At 39.5% G+C, this 19,841-nt stretch overlaps 1 protein-coding gene across 3 annotated transcripts; it reads left to right on the top strand.

The window, feature by feature from the left end:
* The first annotated feature begins 356 nt into the window (after positions 1-356).
* On the top strand, positions 357-19,326 carry LOC131326403 (E3 ubiquitin-protein ligase PRT6). Of its 3 annotated transcripts, none has more exons than XM_058359187.1 (19): positions 357-736; positions 2,516-3,592; positions 5,660-6,885; positions 7,010-7,150; positions 8,679-8,922; positions 9,010-9,720; positions 10,108-10,308; positions 10,482-11,158; positions 11,367-11,418; positions 11,502-12,141; positions 14,037-14,245; positions 14,355-14,875; positions 14,962-15,066; positions 15,426-15,492; positions 15,585-15,662; positions 17,500-17,568; positions 18,512-18,613; positions 18,722-18,849; positions 19,104-19,326. In XM_058359187.1, the coding sequence occupies exons 1-17, from the start codon at positions 668-670 to the stop codon at positions 18,584-18,586; spliced, it is 6,162 nt and encodes a 2,053-aa protein (XP_058215170.1). In that variant the 5' UTR covers positions 357-667; the 3' UTR covers positions 18,587-18,613; positions 18,722-18,849; positions 19,104-19,326. The 3 variants fall into 3 exon arrangements, with proteins under 3 accessions (XP_058215170.1, XP_058215168.1, XP_058215169.1); XM_058359185.1 differs by having other exon boundaries at positions 18,713-18,849; XM_058359186.1 differs by having other exon boundaries at positions 18,713-18,849; positions 19,088-19,326.
* The last annotated feature ends 515 nt before the right edge of the window (positions 19,327-19,841 follow it).

Genomic DNA, 19,841 nt, shown 5'->3' with positions numbered 1-19,841 from the left:
TGCATATATGCAGTCAATAGATATAAGTGAGGCATAATGAGATTCTCACGCTTTCGTCGAATCTTAAAATGTTCAAAGAAGATAATCTAATAAATATGTCCGTTCTGGATTATTCCATCTTTAATAAGTACTAGAGTATATTTTTATATGTGTTCTAATTAAAATTGTTTATTTTTTTAAATTTTTCTAATCGAGAGGAAGGAGTAATTTAAAAGAATTAGACACAAAAATTAAATAACGAAAATTCAAAAGTAAAAAAAGTAGTTCTATACAAAATAATTTAGGAGTATTATAATTAAGCCAACCACAATAAAATAAAATAAAAAAATCCCACTAACAAATTACTCCCGAATGAAAAACAGATCAAACCAGCAATAAGAAATTTTCCCAATAATAATAAGATGGCGATGGTTCCATCGTTCTAGATAGGTGAACCGCTTTTGTAGAGAGAGAAAGGGGAGAAAGCAATCTAGAGAGAGAGAGATAGAGAGAGAGCGAGCTCAATCTCGAATGATGAAAGCTAGGGTTTCTCGACTCCTTCGACTGTCCTCTACGTCTAGGCACGTACGTATATATTTGTTGTCTACAGTATTGAACTGATCCAGGGCTGGAGAGTGAGAGCACTCGAATCAGAAGGGGCTGTAGTTGTGCCGATTGGCTTCGGTTGATGTTCAAAATGGAGATTGATTCGCCTCCTGACGTCGAACACCTCTCGCCTCAGGATCGTATCGTTCAGGTACACTGCTCGATTTCTCTTCATTACTGAATTTCATGTGTTTTTGTTTTACCAATGTTGACCACGAGTAAAAGTTCTTCATTTCAGTCGCTTCTTGTGTTTTCTGGTAAGCTGAGGAAGTTTAATTTCTGATTTTTTTTGTTTTTTGTTTTTTTTGGTTATGATCGCTTGTTGCATTTACGTGAGTATTACTCGGAGAATGATTCCAAAGAGTCATGGGTACTTTTACTTGGGTGAGTGTAGTAAGGGGCTGGTTGGCTGGGATTCTGGATTGTGTTTCTTGATTATATGGAAGTGTTTGGTAGGGTTACGAGGATTTAGGGCCCGTTTGGGAGCCTAGTTAATTTTGCATTTGGCATTTTGTATTGTGACCAAAACAAATTATGAATCTAGTAGAGTGTTTGGGAGATATGTGCAGAATAGATTTTGCAACAGAGTAGTGTTTGGGAGGATAATGCTCAAGATAGATTATGAATGGGTATTTTGGGGATAATGCTCGAAATAGATTATCAATTTGGCAAGACAATCCAAAATGAGAATGGAAAATCTCTTCCAGGGCTGATTCTCAAATTGTGCCTCTAAAGTGTAGTTTTTCAAAATGGATTGTGAGAGAATGCATTATCGCAATTGAGCTCCCAAATGGAAAACCTTGGAAAATGGATAAACAGAATGGACAGTCCGGCTCCTAAACAGTCTCTTATTCTGGCAGAATGCATTCTAGTTCTCAAAATTTGCGTAAGGAGTCTGAAAAGTAGCTTCAGAGGTGTTTTTAGATCGTGATGTATTTTAATAGCCATTTGTTCATTTTGGTGATATTATCTGAGTTAGAGACCAAACCAGAGACTCTTTTCTTTTCTTTTTTTATTGTAAATAAGCTTGAAATTTAAAGAGGTTAAGCGACTAATATGTTTACAAGGGGCTACCCCGGAAACAAAAAATCTAAATCCTTGTTTTGCAATATCGGGGTTGCCACTTTGCTCTATCCAGGACACTAATTAATCTAGTTCAGTATGTGCATATACTTTGTTACCGCATCGTTGACAATCTCGGCTTTCCTGTCCCCTAGCATTTCGACCAACAAAAATCTTATTGGTGCATTACTGGCATTTTGTATGTGATCAAACTGGTATAGTCTATGAGGTAGTTTCTGAGTTGATTTAGATAAAACAAGGTAGTGTCCTAGATACAGCAAAACGAAAAGAAAGAAAAGAAAAGTGTATGATAATAAAACTTGTTATGAATCGAGTATTGTCCTACCAACTTTATTCATTCATTTATGGGGCAAATTGCATGAGATACAATAACAATTGATAATGTGGATGAGAAAGCAGTCTGGGGAAATATAACTTAAATCAGACCAACAAGCATGCTGCTACTGATAATTTTCACCGAGGTTAGGGTGGAAATGGAAAATCGGGAGATACCAATATTTACGATTTTATTTTTGGGTCTGATTATTTTATAAGCATTTTCTTGCAGTATTTCTGCATTTGTATGAAGGATTGAAACTTTGTAAACCACCTGGGCAATATTGTTTACATTTATGGTATACAATGTTAATCCATATCTGATTAACTCTTAGCCGTCTTAGGGTCAAAATATATGTAACCATTTTTGTGCGTGTGCGTGCTTTAGTATCAGTTTCCATCTGTAAGTTGTTTCTATTGACTTTCGTATTATTATTTAGGTGTAATGTCATAGTTCTGATGACCACATGAAATTCAAAAAGTATTGTTGATGGTAATGGGCGTTCCCATTATGCTTTGTATTTCATGGCAGGCGCTTTCTGTACAAGGTGTTCCCGATGAGAATCTGGAGAAGCTCCAGGCTGGTCTAGTTGCTTTTCTGAAAGATAACAAGTTCCTTACACCTGATATGGTGTATGCTATCTTAGATACTGATGATGAAGCGGTGGGGGCAATGACCCCAACTCTTGCGGATCATTTCGAAGAAAGCATGGTTTGGTTGCGGTGGCTGATGTTTGAGGGTGAACCGGCTTCTGCATTGAAGAAACTAGCCAAAATGAGTGTTGGCCAGCGTGGTGTCTGTGGGGCTGTTTGGGGAAACAATGATATAGCATATCGTTGCAGAACATGTGAGCATGACCCCACCTGTGCAATTTGTGTTCCTTGTTTCAAGAATGGAAACCACACTGACCATGATTATTCAATTATATATACCGGTGGTGGTTGCTGCGATTGTGGAGATGTGACTGCTTGGAAACGTGAGGGTTTTTGTTCGAACCATAAAGGTGCTGAACAGATACAACCCCTTGCGGAGGAGTTCGCAAACTCTGTTGGACCTATTCTTGATTTGCTTTTGGACTGTTGGAAGAATAAGCTGAAGATAGCAGAAACACTGTCTCAACAAAGTTCTGGTGTAGAGGATCGCATTGCAGAGTTCAGAAAGGTTGCAGATGGTTTTACGGCTGCTGTGGTGCAGATGCTTTTGGAGTTTTGCAATTGCAGTGAAAGTTTGTTAAGTTTTATTTCTGGGAGGATATTGTCTTCGCTTGGTTTACTTGATATCCTGGTGAGGGCAGAGAAGTTCTTGGGCAAGGATTTCCCGAGGAAGCTCCATGAGTTACTTTTGAAATTGTTGGCTGAACCTCGGTTCAAATATGACTTTGCAACGGCCTTTCTTAACTATTATCCAACTGTTGTTGGTGAAGCTGTAAAAGAGTGTAACGATGATATTTTTAAAAAGTATCAGCTGCTGTCCACGTTCTCTGTGCAAATTTTTACTGTGCCGACTCTAACCCCACGCCTGGTGAAAGAAAAGAATCTTCTGGTCTTATTGTTGGAATGTCTGGACAACATTTTCGTTGCTTGTGCCGGAGATGATGGACGGTTACAGGTATTGAACTGATTTTACTTCTTTCATCTGCACTTGATGGTTCAGTTTGGGCTCCTAAGGGCTGCATTCTTGAGAGTCCTTAACTATCCTTTTCTCTATTAGAATAGACTAGGGTTTGCCGTGCCTGAATCACGGCACAACGTGAGAACTAATTAGTGGCAATTGTGCAATTAATATTGTTTGAGAGAGAGGGAGAGCCGTAGGATTTATGGAGCAAATCAATGGTTTGGATTTATAGAGAGATAAGATTCAAAAACCCTTCTCCCTTAATATGTAGACGGCAGATGTAGCTGTATTTGTCGAGAAAGTTAGTGGCAACTATTTGCTCTTTACTAGGGAGCATGTTTTAATGTCTGATATATGTGTCTGACCATGCCTAAAGATTTCAAGCGAGGATCTGGACGACTAAGCCATATGTTGGCTCGATATGTGTGCTCAGTTGTGTTATTTCTGTTACTTTACAGTTCAGTTACTGCTTCAAGGGCATGTTTTCAAATCTGAGAGATTTACTTCTGCCGTCGATACATCACTCACCAAGTGCTTGAATTTTCTGGGTTATACTTTATAGTTTTTTTTGTTTTTGGTTATTTCCTTCAGTGGCAACTCCATAAAGTTGTGGTGATGGGGTCATTCACGAACTTAAAGATACATGTCATCTTAGCAAAATAATTTCAACTAATAACAAAAGAACTAATTTTCACATTGGCCTATTTTCTGAAAATATTTTTATTTAATATATGAATGATTAATCATTATTTGTAATGATTGCATAGTGCAAACTAAATTAAACTTCTCAGCTACTGAGTGGAAGAAACCAAAAACATGTATTAGTAGACATTACTTTCAAGGAGCTTTTATGTATTGAAATCATTGCAAATCAAGTAGGAATATTTTCCACAGGACATTTAGTGGAAAGAAATTATGTGTGCTTCATGCCTAGGTTGGGTCATATTTCTTTCTATATGAGTCAAGTTCGGGCCAAGGAGTGCATGCATAGGATGGTAGTAAGAAGCAAATTCTCCTTGGGGTCAGCTGACACCACAACTTTGTATGTAGCGGTGCCTCTGATCGTCATGTGTTGTAACTGTTGTTTATGATGTTTAATACCTGTGAAGAAATGGCGAAGAAGCAATTCTTGGCCCTTAGAAGGGTTGGGAAAGACCACCCCAGTACAAACTCAAATGTCTATCACTCACATCTGAATCAAACCCTCGCCAGGGACTAAAAAGGAGGTGAGGAGAACAAATCCCGTGGCAGGAAGAACAGACATAAGTTCCTGTAGAAGTTGGGATTGAACCCGAAAAGCCGTGTGCCATGCCTTGAGTTGCATGGCCAATCTAGTTCATAGGCTGTCTTGTTATTTTTCTCCATCAAAACTCAAAACCCCAGCAAACTTCTAATATTCTAAATGGGGGAACTTGTGTTGGATAGAAAGATTACATGCATATATATAGCAGGGGAGGCTTCTCCTATTTTACCATTCCGGGGCTCACCTGTAGGAGAAACTGAGTGAGGAAGGATTGGTCAACGAGATATGAACCAAGGCCTGAATCTTAATATATCTCAAAACTACCATTTTTTTTACCAAGATATATAATGGCTGCTGCGGATGTTTGATTGGATTGAAATTTGCAATAGAACACTTGACGATATTAAACATTTGAAAAACAGTCACATTTGTTCCGTACCTGATCTTTTACAAGATCCACTCAGATTAGCTTTGAAAAGATGTCTTTAACCAGTAAAGATCCTGTTCAACAACTTCCCTATCATTTATATTGGCCATAAGAAGACTTATGCACCCATTTCAACGTCCAAAAATATTAAAGCTAAACAAATAACTCGATTAAGCATTTGAGATTATTTTTGTAATAGACTTAGTATGATTTATGTGTTAATGTGCGCACATGTTCTACTTGGTGGCAGTTTGTGGATTGAGAAGGCTTGAGTGGATACATTTATTTTCTTGGCTTTTATTCCATTTTCTGAATTCATTTGTTTGTTTTGTTTTACTTTGTTCTCCACTTGTGCTTTTAGAGCAAGATGGTTGATTAGATTCTGTTGCAGGTTACTAAGTGGGGTAATTTGTATGAAACAACTCTTCGTGTGGTTGAAGATATTCGATTTGTCATGAGCCATGCGATAGTACCTAAGTATGTGACCCATGATCGGCAAGATATCTTAAGGATGTGGATGAGACTATTGGCTTTTGTGCAAGGGATGAACCCTCAAAAGAGAGAAACAGGCATCCATATTGAAGAAGATAATGAGAATATGCATTTGCCCTTTGTTTTAGGTCACTCTATTGCGAATATCCATTCTCTCTTAGTAGCAGGGGCCTTTTCTGTTTCCAGTACTGGGGTGACAGATGATGAAATTCTTTCCACCACATATGAAGAAGATTGTGAGGATCGAGATAGCCCAAGACATGCAAAGGTAGGAAGACTTTCGCAGGAAAGCTCTGTCTGTAGTGCAACAGTCAGGAGTGGCACATTAGGTTCTGCATCCAAGGTTGCTGAAGCAAAATCAGATTTACTTGTACTTCAACCATCTGTTGCATCGTTAGTATTTGAGTGCTTGAAGGCGATTGAAAATTGGTTAAGGGTGGATAATACTTCAGGAGCTCTTCTTAGCATCTTATCACCTAAAATCGCCAACATGTCAGGGAACAATTTTTTTACATTCAAGAAAACGCTATCAAAGATTAGGAAGGGAAAATCAATTTTTAGGTCATATAATGCAACTTCAGCTGGCAGTAAACTTACGAGGTCAGGCGAAATTCAAGGTAGAGACTTTTCTTTACTTGCTCACAGTGGATTCCGTGTTGGTATTGACATAGAGAATGGACAAGTCATAGGACAGGATGCTAGTGTGCCTGCTTCTGACGACAATACAATGGAGGTTGAATATGCTACTGAATTAGATGGTCTACGTTTTCTGACTCTGCCAGATTGGCCAGATGCAGCATATGATGTCAGTTCGCAGGAGATATCTGTTCACATCCCTTTACATCGATTGGTGTCATTGGTTTTACAAAAATCACTGAAAAGATGTTATGGTGAGTCCTCGTTGCCCGACACCATCAGTGTCAGTCCTGCTGATTCATCGTCTGCTGTATACCAGGATTTCTTTGGACATGTCCTCGGTGGGTGCCACCCATATGGGTTCTCTGGTTTTGCTATGGAGCACCCTTTGCGGATTAGAGTATTCTGTGCTCAGGTTCGTGCTGGAATGTGGAGGAAGAATGGGGATGCTGCCATTTTATCTTGGGAGTGGTACCGTTCTGTTCGCTGGTATGGTTGAATTTGATTTTGTGTCAAACATTTCTTTCTTGCATGAAAATATCTTCTCCATATCTGTTTTTTCCAGGATTTCTGGTTCTTGTAAAGATTTGTCTTTTTGGGTTGCTTATTGCAGGTCTGAGCAAGGTTTAGAGCTGGATCTACTGCTGCTGCAGTGCTGTGCTGCTTTAGCTCCAGCGGACCTTTATGTCAGTCGAATTCTAGAGCGTTTTGGGTTGTCAAGTTACCTCTCTCTGAATCCTGAACGGTCCAGCGAGTATGTTTCTTGCGTTTCCATTTTCTTTCTTGGAGTGATTTGTTGCCCTTCTTTTTTCTTTGTGGATCATATTGCATGTTGAGAATTGAAGCTTGCCCCCTTAAGTTGTGTTACTACCTAGTTTTATGTACAAAATCCCTTTCTGAGCATGTGCCTTTTGACGTTGCTTTTTTGCCACTGAACTTCAAGGGGTTTTCCTTTGTCCTCTGCTTATATGTATACGACAGCTCAAATAACCCAATAACTCCTGCGATTCTAACTCTCTGTTCATATAAGTTCAATAACTCCAATGAAGACTCCTCATTTCTATTGCCCTTCGAACTCTCTGTAGATACTTAGAATGTGGATTTATCATTTGAATTCTGCACCACTAAATTCATCTCAATATCTGCGTGTATGTTCAGTAACCTTGCAGATATATCATTTGCATTCTGCACCGCTGATTTTAGCTCCAGGGGTAATTTTGTTCAAGAACCAAGATTATTACTCCCTCCGTCCCCCTTTTTTGCTGTATGCAGGGAACTGAACTTTCTAACAGGACGTAAAATTAATGCATTTCTCCCTAAAAGTTAAATGAAATTTTCAACATTACCCCTTGTTCTCTATCTTCAAAAACTACTTTTAATTGTTTATGAGGGTTAGTTTGTGGGAATTTACACTTTCCTTTGACTTTCAGAAAGAGCAAACAATTGGGGACATCCCAAAGTAGAATACCAAGTAAACAAAATTGGACGGAGGCAGTATCATTGTTCTATTTTAGGAGGCATAAAATTTGTCCACTTCGAAAAGTTGGAAAAACTTGTATCATCCTATTTTGCCCTTCTCTTTTGCATTGATGTGATAGCTCCAACTTGCATTACATTTCAAACTAAAGCGCACTATTGTAAACTTGTAGTGTCCAGAGCACAATCATTCTGTCTTCTTAAAAGGGACCAAAATTGGGACTCAGGAATTGTTACAGAATTTCATTTTGCCTTCGGCATATATTTTTCATTTGCATAATGCACAATTAGAGGAGAGATGTGGAGGGAAAGGGAGAACCAGGGTTGAACTAAGCATAGTTTTTGACTTGTTGCTATTTAACGTTTGGTAAATTTCTGCCTGATCTACTGATCAAAAAAAAACTTTCTGCCTGATCTATATGCCACTGGGTCCATCACGAGGTTCAAGAACCTTCTATACTAATATAGCTTCCTGTGTGCTAAATATCCGCCTTGATGGGAGATTAAGAGAGTGCTCTCGATTTCACAATCTATGTTTGAAATTATTTTTCTTATCGGCTTAAACAATATAAATTATCCATGTCAAAGTAAAATGCGGGCTTTTGTGTATGTGAGCTATTCATAGCTATCAATTGATTAGTCAATGTCACAGAGATCAGCGGAAGATGGGTTGGACAAAACTCACTAAGGATCTGGATAGCAATTTTACCTATTCAAGGCTGCCCGTACTCTTTTAGAGAACTTGGATTGTTGTGTTAATTATGATACGGACAGCTAAGGAAACTCAAAAGAGTGCTATTTTTCAGGTATGAACCAGTTCTGGTGCACGAAATGCTCACTCTTATCATACAGATAGTAAAAGAAAGGCGGTTTTGTGGACTATCTACGGCTGAGTGTCTGGAACGAGAGTTAGTTTATAAGCTAGCTATAGGAGATGCCACTCACAGTCAATTGGTGAAATCACTGCCTCGTGATCTTAACAAAATGAAGCAGCTTCAGAAAATTTTGGATACAGTAGCATCATATTCCAGTCCATCTGGCATGAATCAGGTTTGTCTCTGCACCTGCCATGTCTCTAAGTTTTTCTTTGTTGGCATGCTTTTTGAAGAATTTATTTTGAAATTGCTCTATTTTCAGGGTATGTATAAACTGCGTTTGCAATATTGGAAAGAACTGGATTTGTATCATCCTCGCTGGAACTCAAGGGACTTGCAAGTTGCAGAAGAAAGGTACTTGCGCTACTGTGGGGCTTCTGCATTGAACACTCAGCTTCCCAAATGGTCAAAGATTTTTAGTCCTCTCAGTGGAGTTGCCAGAGTGGCCACTTGTAAAATGGTCATCCAAATTGTTCGTGCTGTATTATTTTATGCTGTTTACCCTGATAAAGCAACCGCATCGCGTGCGCCGGATGTAGTTCTGCTAACGGCCTTGCATTTACTCTCATTCGCATTGGACATCTGTTGTTGGCAGAGGGAATCTGGTGATCGATTGTGTTGCACAGGCGATTCAATTCCCATTTTAGCTTTTGCTGATGAGGGAGTATGTACTAGATCAGGTGATCAGAGCTTGTTATCGCTGCTTGTGTCATTGATGAGGATGCATAGGAAGGACAAACCAGACAATCTTCTGGAAGCTGGTGGTTTCAACCTTTCGTCTTTGGTTGGAAGTTTATTGAAAAAGTTTGCTGAGCTTGATTCTGGATGTAATTCTAAACTCCAGAGGCTTGCGCCTGAAGTGGTCAATCATCTGTCACATTCTGGTCCAAACGGTGGTATTGGTTTTGGTGGTTCAACTTCTGAAGGTGATAAGCGCAAGGCCAAAGCCCGAGAGAGACAAGCTGCCATATTGGTAAGATCTCATGCAATATCTTTTGTAGAGTTTGCTCGGTGAGATTTTTCCCCGAAGGGTATCATTGTTTTTAGAAGTTGTAAAGAATTTAGTTAGAGATCAAGTTAGCTTGAGTCTCTGGACTGGTTTCTTTGTTTATATTGGTTAATTCCTCAGATCAGATGTATGAGGAATGGATTTTCAAGTCCTTTTTGTTTGTGTGAGTCCAACCTAAGATATGCTAGTGTTATTTCTTCTTGTTTTTTTGGTTCTTGTTTCAGTATATAGATGTGTGAGAACTGAACCAAAATTACGCTGGTTCAGAATGGATTGATCAGTGGCCGCACCAGACTAGTTAAACCCCTATTTGTAAGTGCCTTTTAAAAGCTCACTGTCTTTGATATGCAGGAAAAAATGCGGGCCCAACAATCCAAATTTTTAGCAAGCATTAATTCTTCCACAAGTGACGGGTTGGATGGTTCAAAAATTGGAGAAGCAGAATGCCCCTCCGAAATCAGAATAGGTCCGGGAGAGTCCACACAAGATGTCTGCTCTCTTTGTCATGATCCAAATTCTAAAAATCCTCTATCTTTTTTAATTCTTCTCCAGGTAAGTAACTACCTGGTGCATGTTCTTTGATTCCTGGATTTATTGTTGGAGTCCTATTAGCTTACTTGATTATATTACATTCTGAGCTTCAGTGATCAGTACTACCTTTGTTGTCTATTGTGAGTTGTGACTTATGCTTGTGTTGATGTTTCTGTCCGTATTCTTGAAACAAGAAATCCAGGCTTCTGAGCCTCGTTGACAGAGGTCCTCGATCATGGGATCAAGATGGCCAATCAGACAAGGAGCACATGGCGATCCATTCCAACAAGATGGGTGTTCCATCTGGTACGAACCCTGCCACTAGCAGTTCTGGACTGATTTCATCTTCGCAGATGAATGAATTTATTCAAGATGTGGTAAATGAGTTTGCTTCTGGTGGACAACCTAGGGAAGTCAATGCCTTTCTTGAATTCATCAAGGCTAGATTCCCTTCAGTTAGGAATATCCAACTGCCATGCATATCAAATAATTCAAGGGAAAGGACAGAATTTTCGCTTGAGACCTTAGAAGAAAATATGTACTTACCTATTCGTCAGCAAATGCATGATAATTTATTTCATCCGAATTTCGTAGAGGATGATCAGAGATCACCAATAGTTGAACAATGGAGAAGACCTGAATCGCTTTTGCTCGGAAAATATATTGCTTGTCTTTCAAAACAGACTATGGAGAACCCTTCACCTTCAGAAAATTCTCATTCTCAAAATGCAGCGCCATCCGAATCTTCTATGCCTGTTTCATCATACGATGGCTTTGGTCCAGTAGATTGTGATGGAATCTATGTTTCTTCCTGTGGGCATGCAGTGCATCAAGCTTGTCTTGACCGTTACTTATCATCGCTGAAGGAAAGGTAAGGTCTTTATAAATTATGCTGCCAGGCTCTAAACTTGCTATTAGCTCGACGTGCACATAATTGCACATTGCAATATAAAATGACAGTCACTAGGCTGTTACTTGCAACTGAAGTAAAGTCTAAGTCATTGATGAATATTCAAACATGTTGCTGGACATATGCATGTATTGGACATCAATCTAATGTCATTACACTGTTGACACAGGTATCTTAGGAGAATTGTTTTTGAAGGGGGACAAATTGTGGATCCAGATCAGGTAGGAGCCTTTTTTTGTCTTTAATTGCAATTGATAGCAACTGTTCATTTTGGTATCTTGGATATTGAACATATTATTTACAGGGAGAGTTCCTCTGTCCTGTTTGTCGTGGACTTGCCAACTCAATCTTGCCTGCATTACCTGGAGATGCGCCAAAGGTTTTTAGGCCGCCAATGGTGTCCACAGTCAATTGGTCAGATGCTACTGGCCATTCAACCTCAGCAACCAGAGAAACTGATTTTCGTCTTAGAGAAGCCTTTTCACTTTTGCGTAGTGCAGCTGATGTTGCTGGGAGGGGTGAAATCCTAAAAGATGTTCCAGTGCATCGAAATGGGAGGATAAGACCAAATCTGGAGTCCATGTTTCGTGTACTATCCGGAATGTATTTCCCCGGCAAACAGGATAGGATATCAGGATCTGCAAGGGTAAACCACTCGATGATTATGTGGGACACTCTTAAGTACTCTCTTTTATCTACAGAAATTGCTGCTCGTTGTGGAAGGACTTCTTTGACTCCTAATTATGGCCTTAATGGCTTATATAAGGAACTCAATTCTTCAAGTGGTTTTATATTATCCTTGTTGCTAAAAATTGTGCAAAGCACAAGGTCAAAAAACAGTCTTACTGTTTTTCTAAGGTTGAGGGGTATTCAGCTCTTTGCGGAGTCGGTCTGCTCTGGAGTTTCATTGGATGAATTTCCGAGCGAGATATACGGACAAGGAGGTACGGTTTCTATTTCTATGGAATTTTTAGACTCTTTTGACTTTTATCTTTATGTTTCTGTGCCACTGATTATGTTCTACTTATATTGGCTTTTGTTTTTCCATGATTTACCTTCATTCAGATTTTGCTGCACTGGATTTTTCAGGATATAAACTGTAAATGAGAGCCGCTATATTTGTATTTATGATGATGGGCAAAGAGTTTTGTGTATATGAGCATACATGCTCTGGCTGTATGATAACCCATTAAATATATGCAATGGTGCAAACCTTTTGTTAATAAGTTGACAAGGGTGCAATGCCCCATATGCCAAAGCAAAACATGAGAAATGAACCTCTACAATGTTGGTGAGCTGGTTTTCTTTTGGTTTTGGTGGCCCTCTTTGCTTCTTTTTTGAAACTTTTCCTTTTATTATGAAGAGGTTGCCCTTCAATCACCTTTCCTCGGTATTGGTGTGTACTGAGGCCCGGTTTGATAATCCGCAGGGGTTTGTGCAAAGTAGCTAGAAGGTTGGATTGGCAATCCCATGTGTAATCTGAAGCTGGTGTTTGTTTTTGGGAGGATTGAACCGTTGGAGGGATTGAGAAGGGACTTCCAAGCCCATGTTTGTCTGCAATTGTAGGAATGAGATTACAAACCACATTTTTCGCCCTTGTGCCCTTTCTCATAAGCATGTACATAATACAGAATAGCAGAAATGTGGTAGAACCTGTTTAACTAACCAAAGCAAACCACAAACCACTTGGTAACCAAAACAAATCATATCTTTTCCCAGATTACGGTGGGGAGGGTTTTGGCTGCATAAGTGGAGTATTTATAGCGAAGAGCATATTCAAATTTTCTTGTACAGAGCATGCTTAACATGGTAAACTCGCATGGGAGGCATCGGACAGGATTCATAATACCTAGTCCCCCAGTATTATTGATCGCCCACCCCCTCAGGCTGATTGGTACTCCCTTGGGCTTGTGAGTCTGGCCTTCTTTTGTGCAACCAATGAACCAAATGCTAGATTAGTGGGCCCATGGGATTGCCAATCCAATCTGATGGGGCTGGTGGCCTTACCATCTAGGCCTGTGGGTTAATCATTTGTTTTAGCCAACTTTCAGCGAATTAGGAAGCCTGTTTGAGATCCAATTGACACCTCAATAATTGTAGATTCCAGGACTCTAGCAACACTTCCTGGTAAGTCTGCTAGCACCACTTCTAGATTGGTAAGTCTGCTAATAAAAGTAATCGTGACGCTATTATGGTACCTGTTGGCCTCTGTTATCCCTTATTATCTTGGGTTGGATTCATTTCAGTTGCTTTATCTTTTGCATTGCCATATTCAGGACAACTATCTATGTACACCCACCCAACTACCATAAGTTTAGGCATTCCCTATTGCTGGATGATATCTCACTGCTGTTATGTTCGTGTTAGCCTCTTTGTTATCATCCTGGGTTGAATTCCCGATAGCTTTATCGCGATAATAATGCAGTGATTTAGGTCAACTATCTATGAACGCAAACCAACCTAGAATAAGTTGTAGCATACTGTAAGCCTTGACTTACTTGAACCCTTGGAATGGGTCTAAGAGCAGTATAGTAACTGCAACCGTAGCAATTTTGTTCATATTGATCAATCAATATAATAGTGGTGCAGACAATCAACTAAGATAGTGATAAAAGAAAGAAAAATCAGCTAAGATCATGTTCATCTGTTGTGGGCAAGATTCACGCATTCCCTAATTTTCTTAATATCGAAGGTTAGGACTTAGGCCTGTACCCAACTTTCCCCTCCTTACCCATTAATGGGATTAACCTGGGATACTTATTTAGAACTTGGATGCTCTAGTGATTTATTTTAGATTCTTTCTAGCATTGATCCTCTTATTGATTGCTATGCTTTACAGGCAGCATGTTATCCATCTTGAAGAATGTGGAAACAGAGGTGCCATATCCGGACATCCAGTTTTGGAGACGGGCTTCCTATCCTGTTCTCTCTAGTGATGCTTTTTCAACATTGATGTGGGTACTTTTTTGCCTACCATCCCAATTTCTGTCTTGTGAAGAGTCCTTCCTATCTCTTGTGCATCTCTTCTATGCTGTCTCCGTAGCCCAGGTTTGTTACACGGTGGTGTTCATTTAAGCCACAGCCACGCAAGACGTATGATATATTTCTATGTCCCTCGATCTGATTTGGTTTTTCTAAATGTGAGAATGCGTCGCAGGCTATAATCACATATTGCGGAAAGTCTAAATGCAGTACAACTGAATTAGGATGCCATGACGGTCTGGTCTGTGACATATTCAAGATTGTGGGAGACCATCCGGTTGCTCAACATTATTTTGTTTCAAACTATATTGATGTTTCTTATGATGTCAAGGATATTATTCGCCGCTTGAGCTTTCCTTATTTGCGAAGATGTGCGTTGTTGTGGAAAGTAATGAGCTCATCCACCTCTGCACCATTTGGTGATTGGGCTCAAGTCTACGATGTTGATGATATGATCGAATATGCCGATGGCTTTATGGTGGAACTTTTTGAAGTTGAAAAACTTGAGAAGATGTTTAAGATTCCCCCACTGGATGTTGTTCTTAATGATGAAGTGCTACGTTCTTTAGTCTTGAGATGGTCCCGTCATTTTTTGGAGAGTGTAATTGGTAATCGTCAGCGGGTGTTGCACGTAATCCCTGCAGTTCCTCTTAAGTTGATGCATTTGCCACATCTTTACCAGGATCTCTTACAGAGGTCAACTCTAGATACACTTGCAGTCATGTTTTCATTTCCTTCTTTTTCATTACAATCATCATCGGTTAATTCTTCTGCTTTATCAGGTATATAAAGCAGAATTGCCCGGATTGTGGAGTTGGTCTGGAAGATCCAGCATTGTGCCTTGCCTGTGGTAAATTGTGCTCTCCGTACTGGAAGATATGCTGCAGGTTTGCAACTCATCTATACAGAATTCAATTCATATATGCCTAATCTTTTCAAGTGGTAATTAAAAATATATGTTGTGTATGTGTGTCTATAAACACAAACACACATAGAGGCCAAATGATATAATAGTTTTTTAGTATAACAAGTTAGTCAACAAGTTGATTTAAATGATCATATGAGTTAGGACATATAAACAGAAGTGTAATCTTTTTAGTTCCTGATTATGTCATCATTGTGGATGGAAATTCTCTCTCACTACTTATATGATTGAGAATGAGGCGTTACAATCATTGTGGTTGCATGCTTGTAACACATTATGTCTCAAGTTTCAACAATGACATGCTTATTTTTGCTTGGTAAGGGAAAGTGAGTGTCGGACTCATGCAATGGCCTGTGGTGCTGGTACTGGAGCATTTTTGTTGATTAAGGTACTTTTTGCTCTGCCTACCTCATGCCGAACTATCATTGTACTCATGTGGGTTGCACTTTTCTAGAGATGACTAACTAGTACTTCTTACAGAAAACCCTAATCTTGCTTCAGAGAGCTGCTCGTCAAGCAACTTGGCCTTCTCCTTACTTGGACGCATTTGGCGAAGAGGTAAGCATAGTGTAGCAACAAAGTGTAATGCTTAGTTACCAGTCAGTTCACTTTCCTTTTCTTCTTTTGTTTTAAGTTGATATCTTCCCATTTCATGAATTTTTGTTGTCTAAAAGCACAAATACACTAAATGGTCTAGGTTATTCGACAGAATGATAGACCTTGTAGGGATAAGATGTAGGAACACATTATGCTATAATAGCTAGCAAAATCTATTACATATGTCGTCTATAATTGTATGGTTGTTTTGTTAGAAGAAATTGTAATCAAAGGGTTGCTCTGCAAAAAATATTTTGTAATTGAAAGGTTGAGGAAGGTGAAGGAGGGCGTGTGTTGTACCCCGTGATGGTATGGTTATTTACCACCACCCGTTGTACCCTGTAACCATCCGCGAAACAAGTAAATTACGTTTCCGGTTGACGTCATCATTATGCTGCGGCTGTTAAACTCGGCAACCACGTCATCGCCGCCGTTTGCCAAGTCCAATCTCCCTTTGTCTCGTCTATGACTCGTGAAGGGAAATTAAACATAGTGCAACGGTTACAGGAACCGTAACTGCTTAACAACAATGGTACCCATGTAATCCCAATTGATGGGGTATGGGCGGGGGAGGACTAGCAATGTTCTAGAAATCAGTAGGCGCTAGCCAGGCGGAAGAGGGGCGCCTAGCGCTTGCCTAAGATTAGTCGGTTTTGCCATTTTAAGAAAAATATCACCCCACAGCCCCGCCCCCTCTTGAGGAAGATAGGACAGAAAACTAGGAAGAAATGAATTGAGACTAAAGTAAAACTACTTGAAAGATCATTTTTGTGCTGTATAATGTACATATTTTGTTAGCCTATTTTGGGCTTCAATATCCATTACTATTGCAGATTAACCCAAAATACTTATAGAAACCCCGTCAACTATTCGCTGCCTAATGCCTAGAGCCTAAAATCTAGGATTTGGGGATCCGCCTAGGTGAACTTTTAGAACATTGTACGGGAGGCAGACGTAACTTTTGGCAATATATGCACAAAGCTCTCAAAAAAAAAAAAACCTCTGCAATAGCATTTCTCCAACCATCAATGATGTTCATCACTAGGTCACTTTTTTAAGTTCTTCAATATGCAGTAAGGATTACTGGTGAGCAGTATAAGAGTTATTTAAATATATGATTCCATTTGATTTTCTAACAGAAGCAATTGATGTAAAGTCTTTTGTTATTTTGGTTTCTGCTGCTCTTTGTGTCATGGGGTAGACCCGTATGGGTAATAGCAATTGGCACAAACAATTTCTCATCAAGTCCGACATCAAAATAACAGAGGCTCAAGCTGGCTATTCTGTAAGAGCTCGAGCTCGGCTCGCTTAAGTTACTCAGTCAAGCTTGAGCTCCGACTTCTAGAGTATAACTAGAGAAATACTCAACTTGCAGCCCTAATCTAGACCCAAGCTTACAGTATTACTTGGTTTCCTCCCCTGGGGAGGAGTTTTAATGCTGTTGTCATTGCTGTCGAAATAAGATGGTTAAACTCTAAGGTATTTGGAATATGGAACTGATAAAATACAGTAGTAAATCAAGTAAACAAGGGAGCTGCTTGTTATTGAAGCATGGTTACACTCCAAGGTGTTGGGGATATAGGAAAGTTAAGCATCTGTAGTAAATTAGCAAACATGGGAACTTCTAATACTTCAACTATTATTGCCTTCCAGAGTTGTCTAGTTATTCTTTAACATTTTTGGGGTCAAATACTTTTCCCGTGTGTACGGCAATTACATGCATGCAAAGGCCAATCATGCACATAAATATCTGCCGGGAATTGCCATGGTCGATTGTTTAAGCTTTTTATTATCACAGGATATTGAAATGCATAGAGGAAAGCCACTGTATTTGAATGAGGAACGCTATGCAGCCCTTAATCACATGGTAAGGATCTTTCTTTATTCTGTTGTTTGTTCCCTACTCTATTTTAAGTTTTGGACATTGAAAGTTTGTCAAGCACCTCTCGATTTTAAGAGACCTTGTACACTCATCTTAGGTTTGTGGCTTTAGTGGTTATGAATCGCGTTAAAGCCTTAAATTTTGGGGAATTCTTTTATTAGACAAGCAACTCTATTGTTTAGATGCTTGAAACCCTTGAGAGCTTTCTATGAGGTATGCATGTGAGCATGTTGTTGGTGGTGTTTTAACTAATGATGAGATTATGTAGGAGGTCGTGTACTCTCTCTCTCTCTCTCTCTCTTGGGTACTTCGGAGTGTACCCTATGCACAATTTCACATGACAAATAGGTCACTAATGTTGTTTCTAAATATTCCTTGTGTCCCAATTTGTTTGTCTATTTTTTGACTTTTACATGTCCCAAAATGTTTGTGCAATTTTAAGTTGACTAAAAAAGTCCTCTTAATGCCCCCTCTTTTGAAATTTTTTTGCAACGGAGAACATGCACTCTCGTTTAATCTAAAAAGAGTGAGGGGTATTCTTGGTAACTCAAAACTTTTTAGTAGTAATTGGGGCGGAGGTAGTATGTGAGAGAGTGGAATCTCTTTTGTGTGGGTGTCTTTATCAATGGCTAATATTCCCACAGAATGCGCTCCGGCCCACCCCCCCCCCCCCCCCCCCCCCCTCCGGGTAAGTCCTTTGTTATCAAATTTTAATCCCATCTCTTAAAGTGATTGTACTTTTTGATTTCGTAAATGGACTGATTTTAGGAAAAGATAGATAAAGTTGCAAAATATTATATGACTCCTAATGCATGACCTTTTGAGGTACCTTGAAGGAGAACTTAGGAGAGACATTGTTTGAGATTTCCTATGTTGTCAAATCCTTGCAAAGTCTTTACGTCCATGATCTATCATTCTGTATGGCTAGGTGGCTTCTCATGGCCTCGATCGGAGTTCCAAGGTTCTTCGTCAAACAACCATTGGTTCTTTATTCATGCTGTAGCTTGGAAGACATTCTTACTGAAGATCGGTATGTCAGTAGCTATATATTGCTGTCATTTTCCTCTTTTCACTCTTACACCAAGAATAACGACTTAACTCTTGAGAAATAATTGATTGGATTACGCAGGTAGTGTAGGATTCCAAGTTGGATGTATGACGATGAACGGGTCTCCTAATGCCACCAAAGTAATTCTCTATGTTTCATGTTTTCGGGCTTCAGCACAAGGATCTTGGAGAGAATTTTGCAACGTACAGATCATTCAGGTTAGTTTGGAAATGATTCTTAGGCCAGTAGTAGCTTAAGAATATTAGTACTATGTACTTGCTCAGGGCTAGAAATATGTGAGGATGATGTCCCGAGAAAATTGGTTGTTCTGCGTTTTCCCCATTGCCAGTAGATTTTTTTCCCGTGTTTCGAAAGTAACTAAGTTTTGTCCCCTCCTTTTTTACCATACTTTGTCTTTGATTTTTGATGGATTTCTTCACTTGGTATCTCATACAGGTTCTTGTTTTGGCAGATACTCTGGAGTTCCTTTCAATGAATTGGAAACTTGTTTTAAACATCAGAACGGTGGATTTGTCTGCGCGCAACGCAACTCCGCTTTTTGTCCATGATGTATGTAAAGCTTCTTAATGTGTAGCGTACAAAGGAAAAAGAAAGTTTCCGTTTGGCTGAATTTGTAAATACAGTACTAACTCTTATTTGATGATTTTAATTTAATGTGCATTATCTATTCTAAAGCTCGTTCATGCCACCTCTTTAGTGCCAACTTCACCTTTTAGCATGGCCAAGTGGATATCTTTATGAATTGAAATGCACAAAACAAGCCTTACATTTACGAAAATAGTACTATGTATTTATACCGTAAGCAAACAAATGTAGTTAGGTTCAAAAGCCACCAATGAAATCATCAAACTATGTCAACCCATATAGGGATGAGAAAGTTCCACTAAAGGGCAAGAAAGTCTCACATGGGGGACACAAAAGTTGAAAACAGCAAACAAAACAAAATAAAAGAGAGAAAATATAACCCCAGCCGTTTAGGATGTCGCCGAATACCGCTGCACTGAATCTGTCAACTTATTTGCCGGAGGAGCTGAGCCAAGCCATCCTTGCTTCACATTATTGCCAAAACGGAGCCCATCGGCTACCGGAACAAGTGGAGAGTGGGAGCCAGGGAGAGGGAGTAAAGGTAGATGGATGGAGATAGAGATGGGGGGTTCCAAGCCCCCAGAAAATGAGGACTGTTACCAAT

The sequence above is a fragment of the Rhododendron vialii genome, chromosome 5a (genome assembly GCF_030253575.1).
Source record: "Rhododendron vialii isolate Sample 1 chromosome 5a, ASM3025357v1".
In the NCBI taxonomy this organism is placed as follows: Eukaryota; Viridiplantae; Streptophyta; class Magnoliopsida; order Ericales; family Ericaceae; genus Rhododendron; species Rhododendron vialii.
Note: the sequence above shows the minus strand (reverse complement) of the source record. Positions and strands in the feature narration are given on the sequence as shown.

Excerpts from the sequence above, each read along its gene's own strand:
- LOC131326403 (XM_058359187.1), top strand. The coding sequence starts at position 668 with ATGTTCAAAATGGAGATTGATTCGCCTCCTGACGTCGAACACCTCTCG. Across the intron at positions 6,886-7,009 it reads TGGTACCGTTCTGTTCGCTG|GTCTGAGCAAGGTTTAGAGC; the intron begins GTATGGTTGAAT and ends TGCTTATTGCAG. Across the intron at positions 15,663-17,499 it reads TGGACGCATTTGGCGAAGAG|GATATTGAAATGCATAGAGG; the intron begins GTAAGCATAGTG and ends TTATTATCACAG.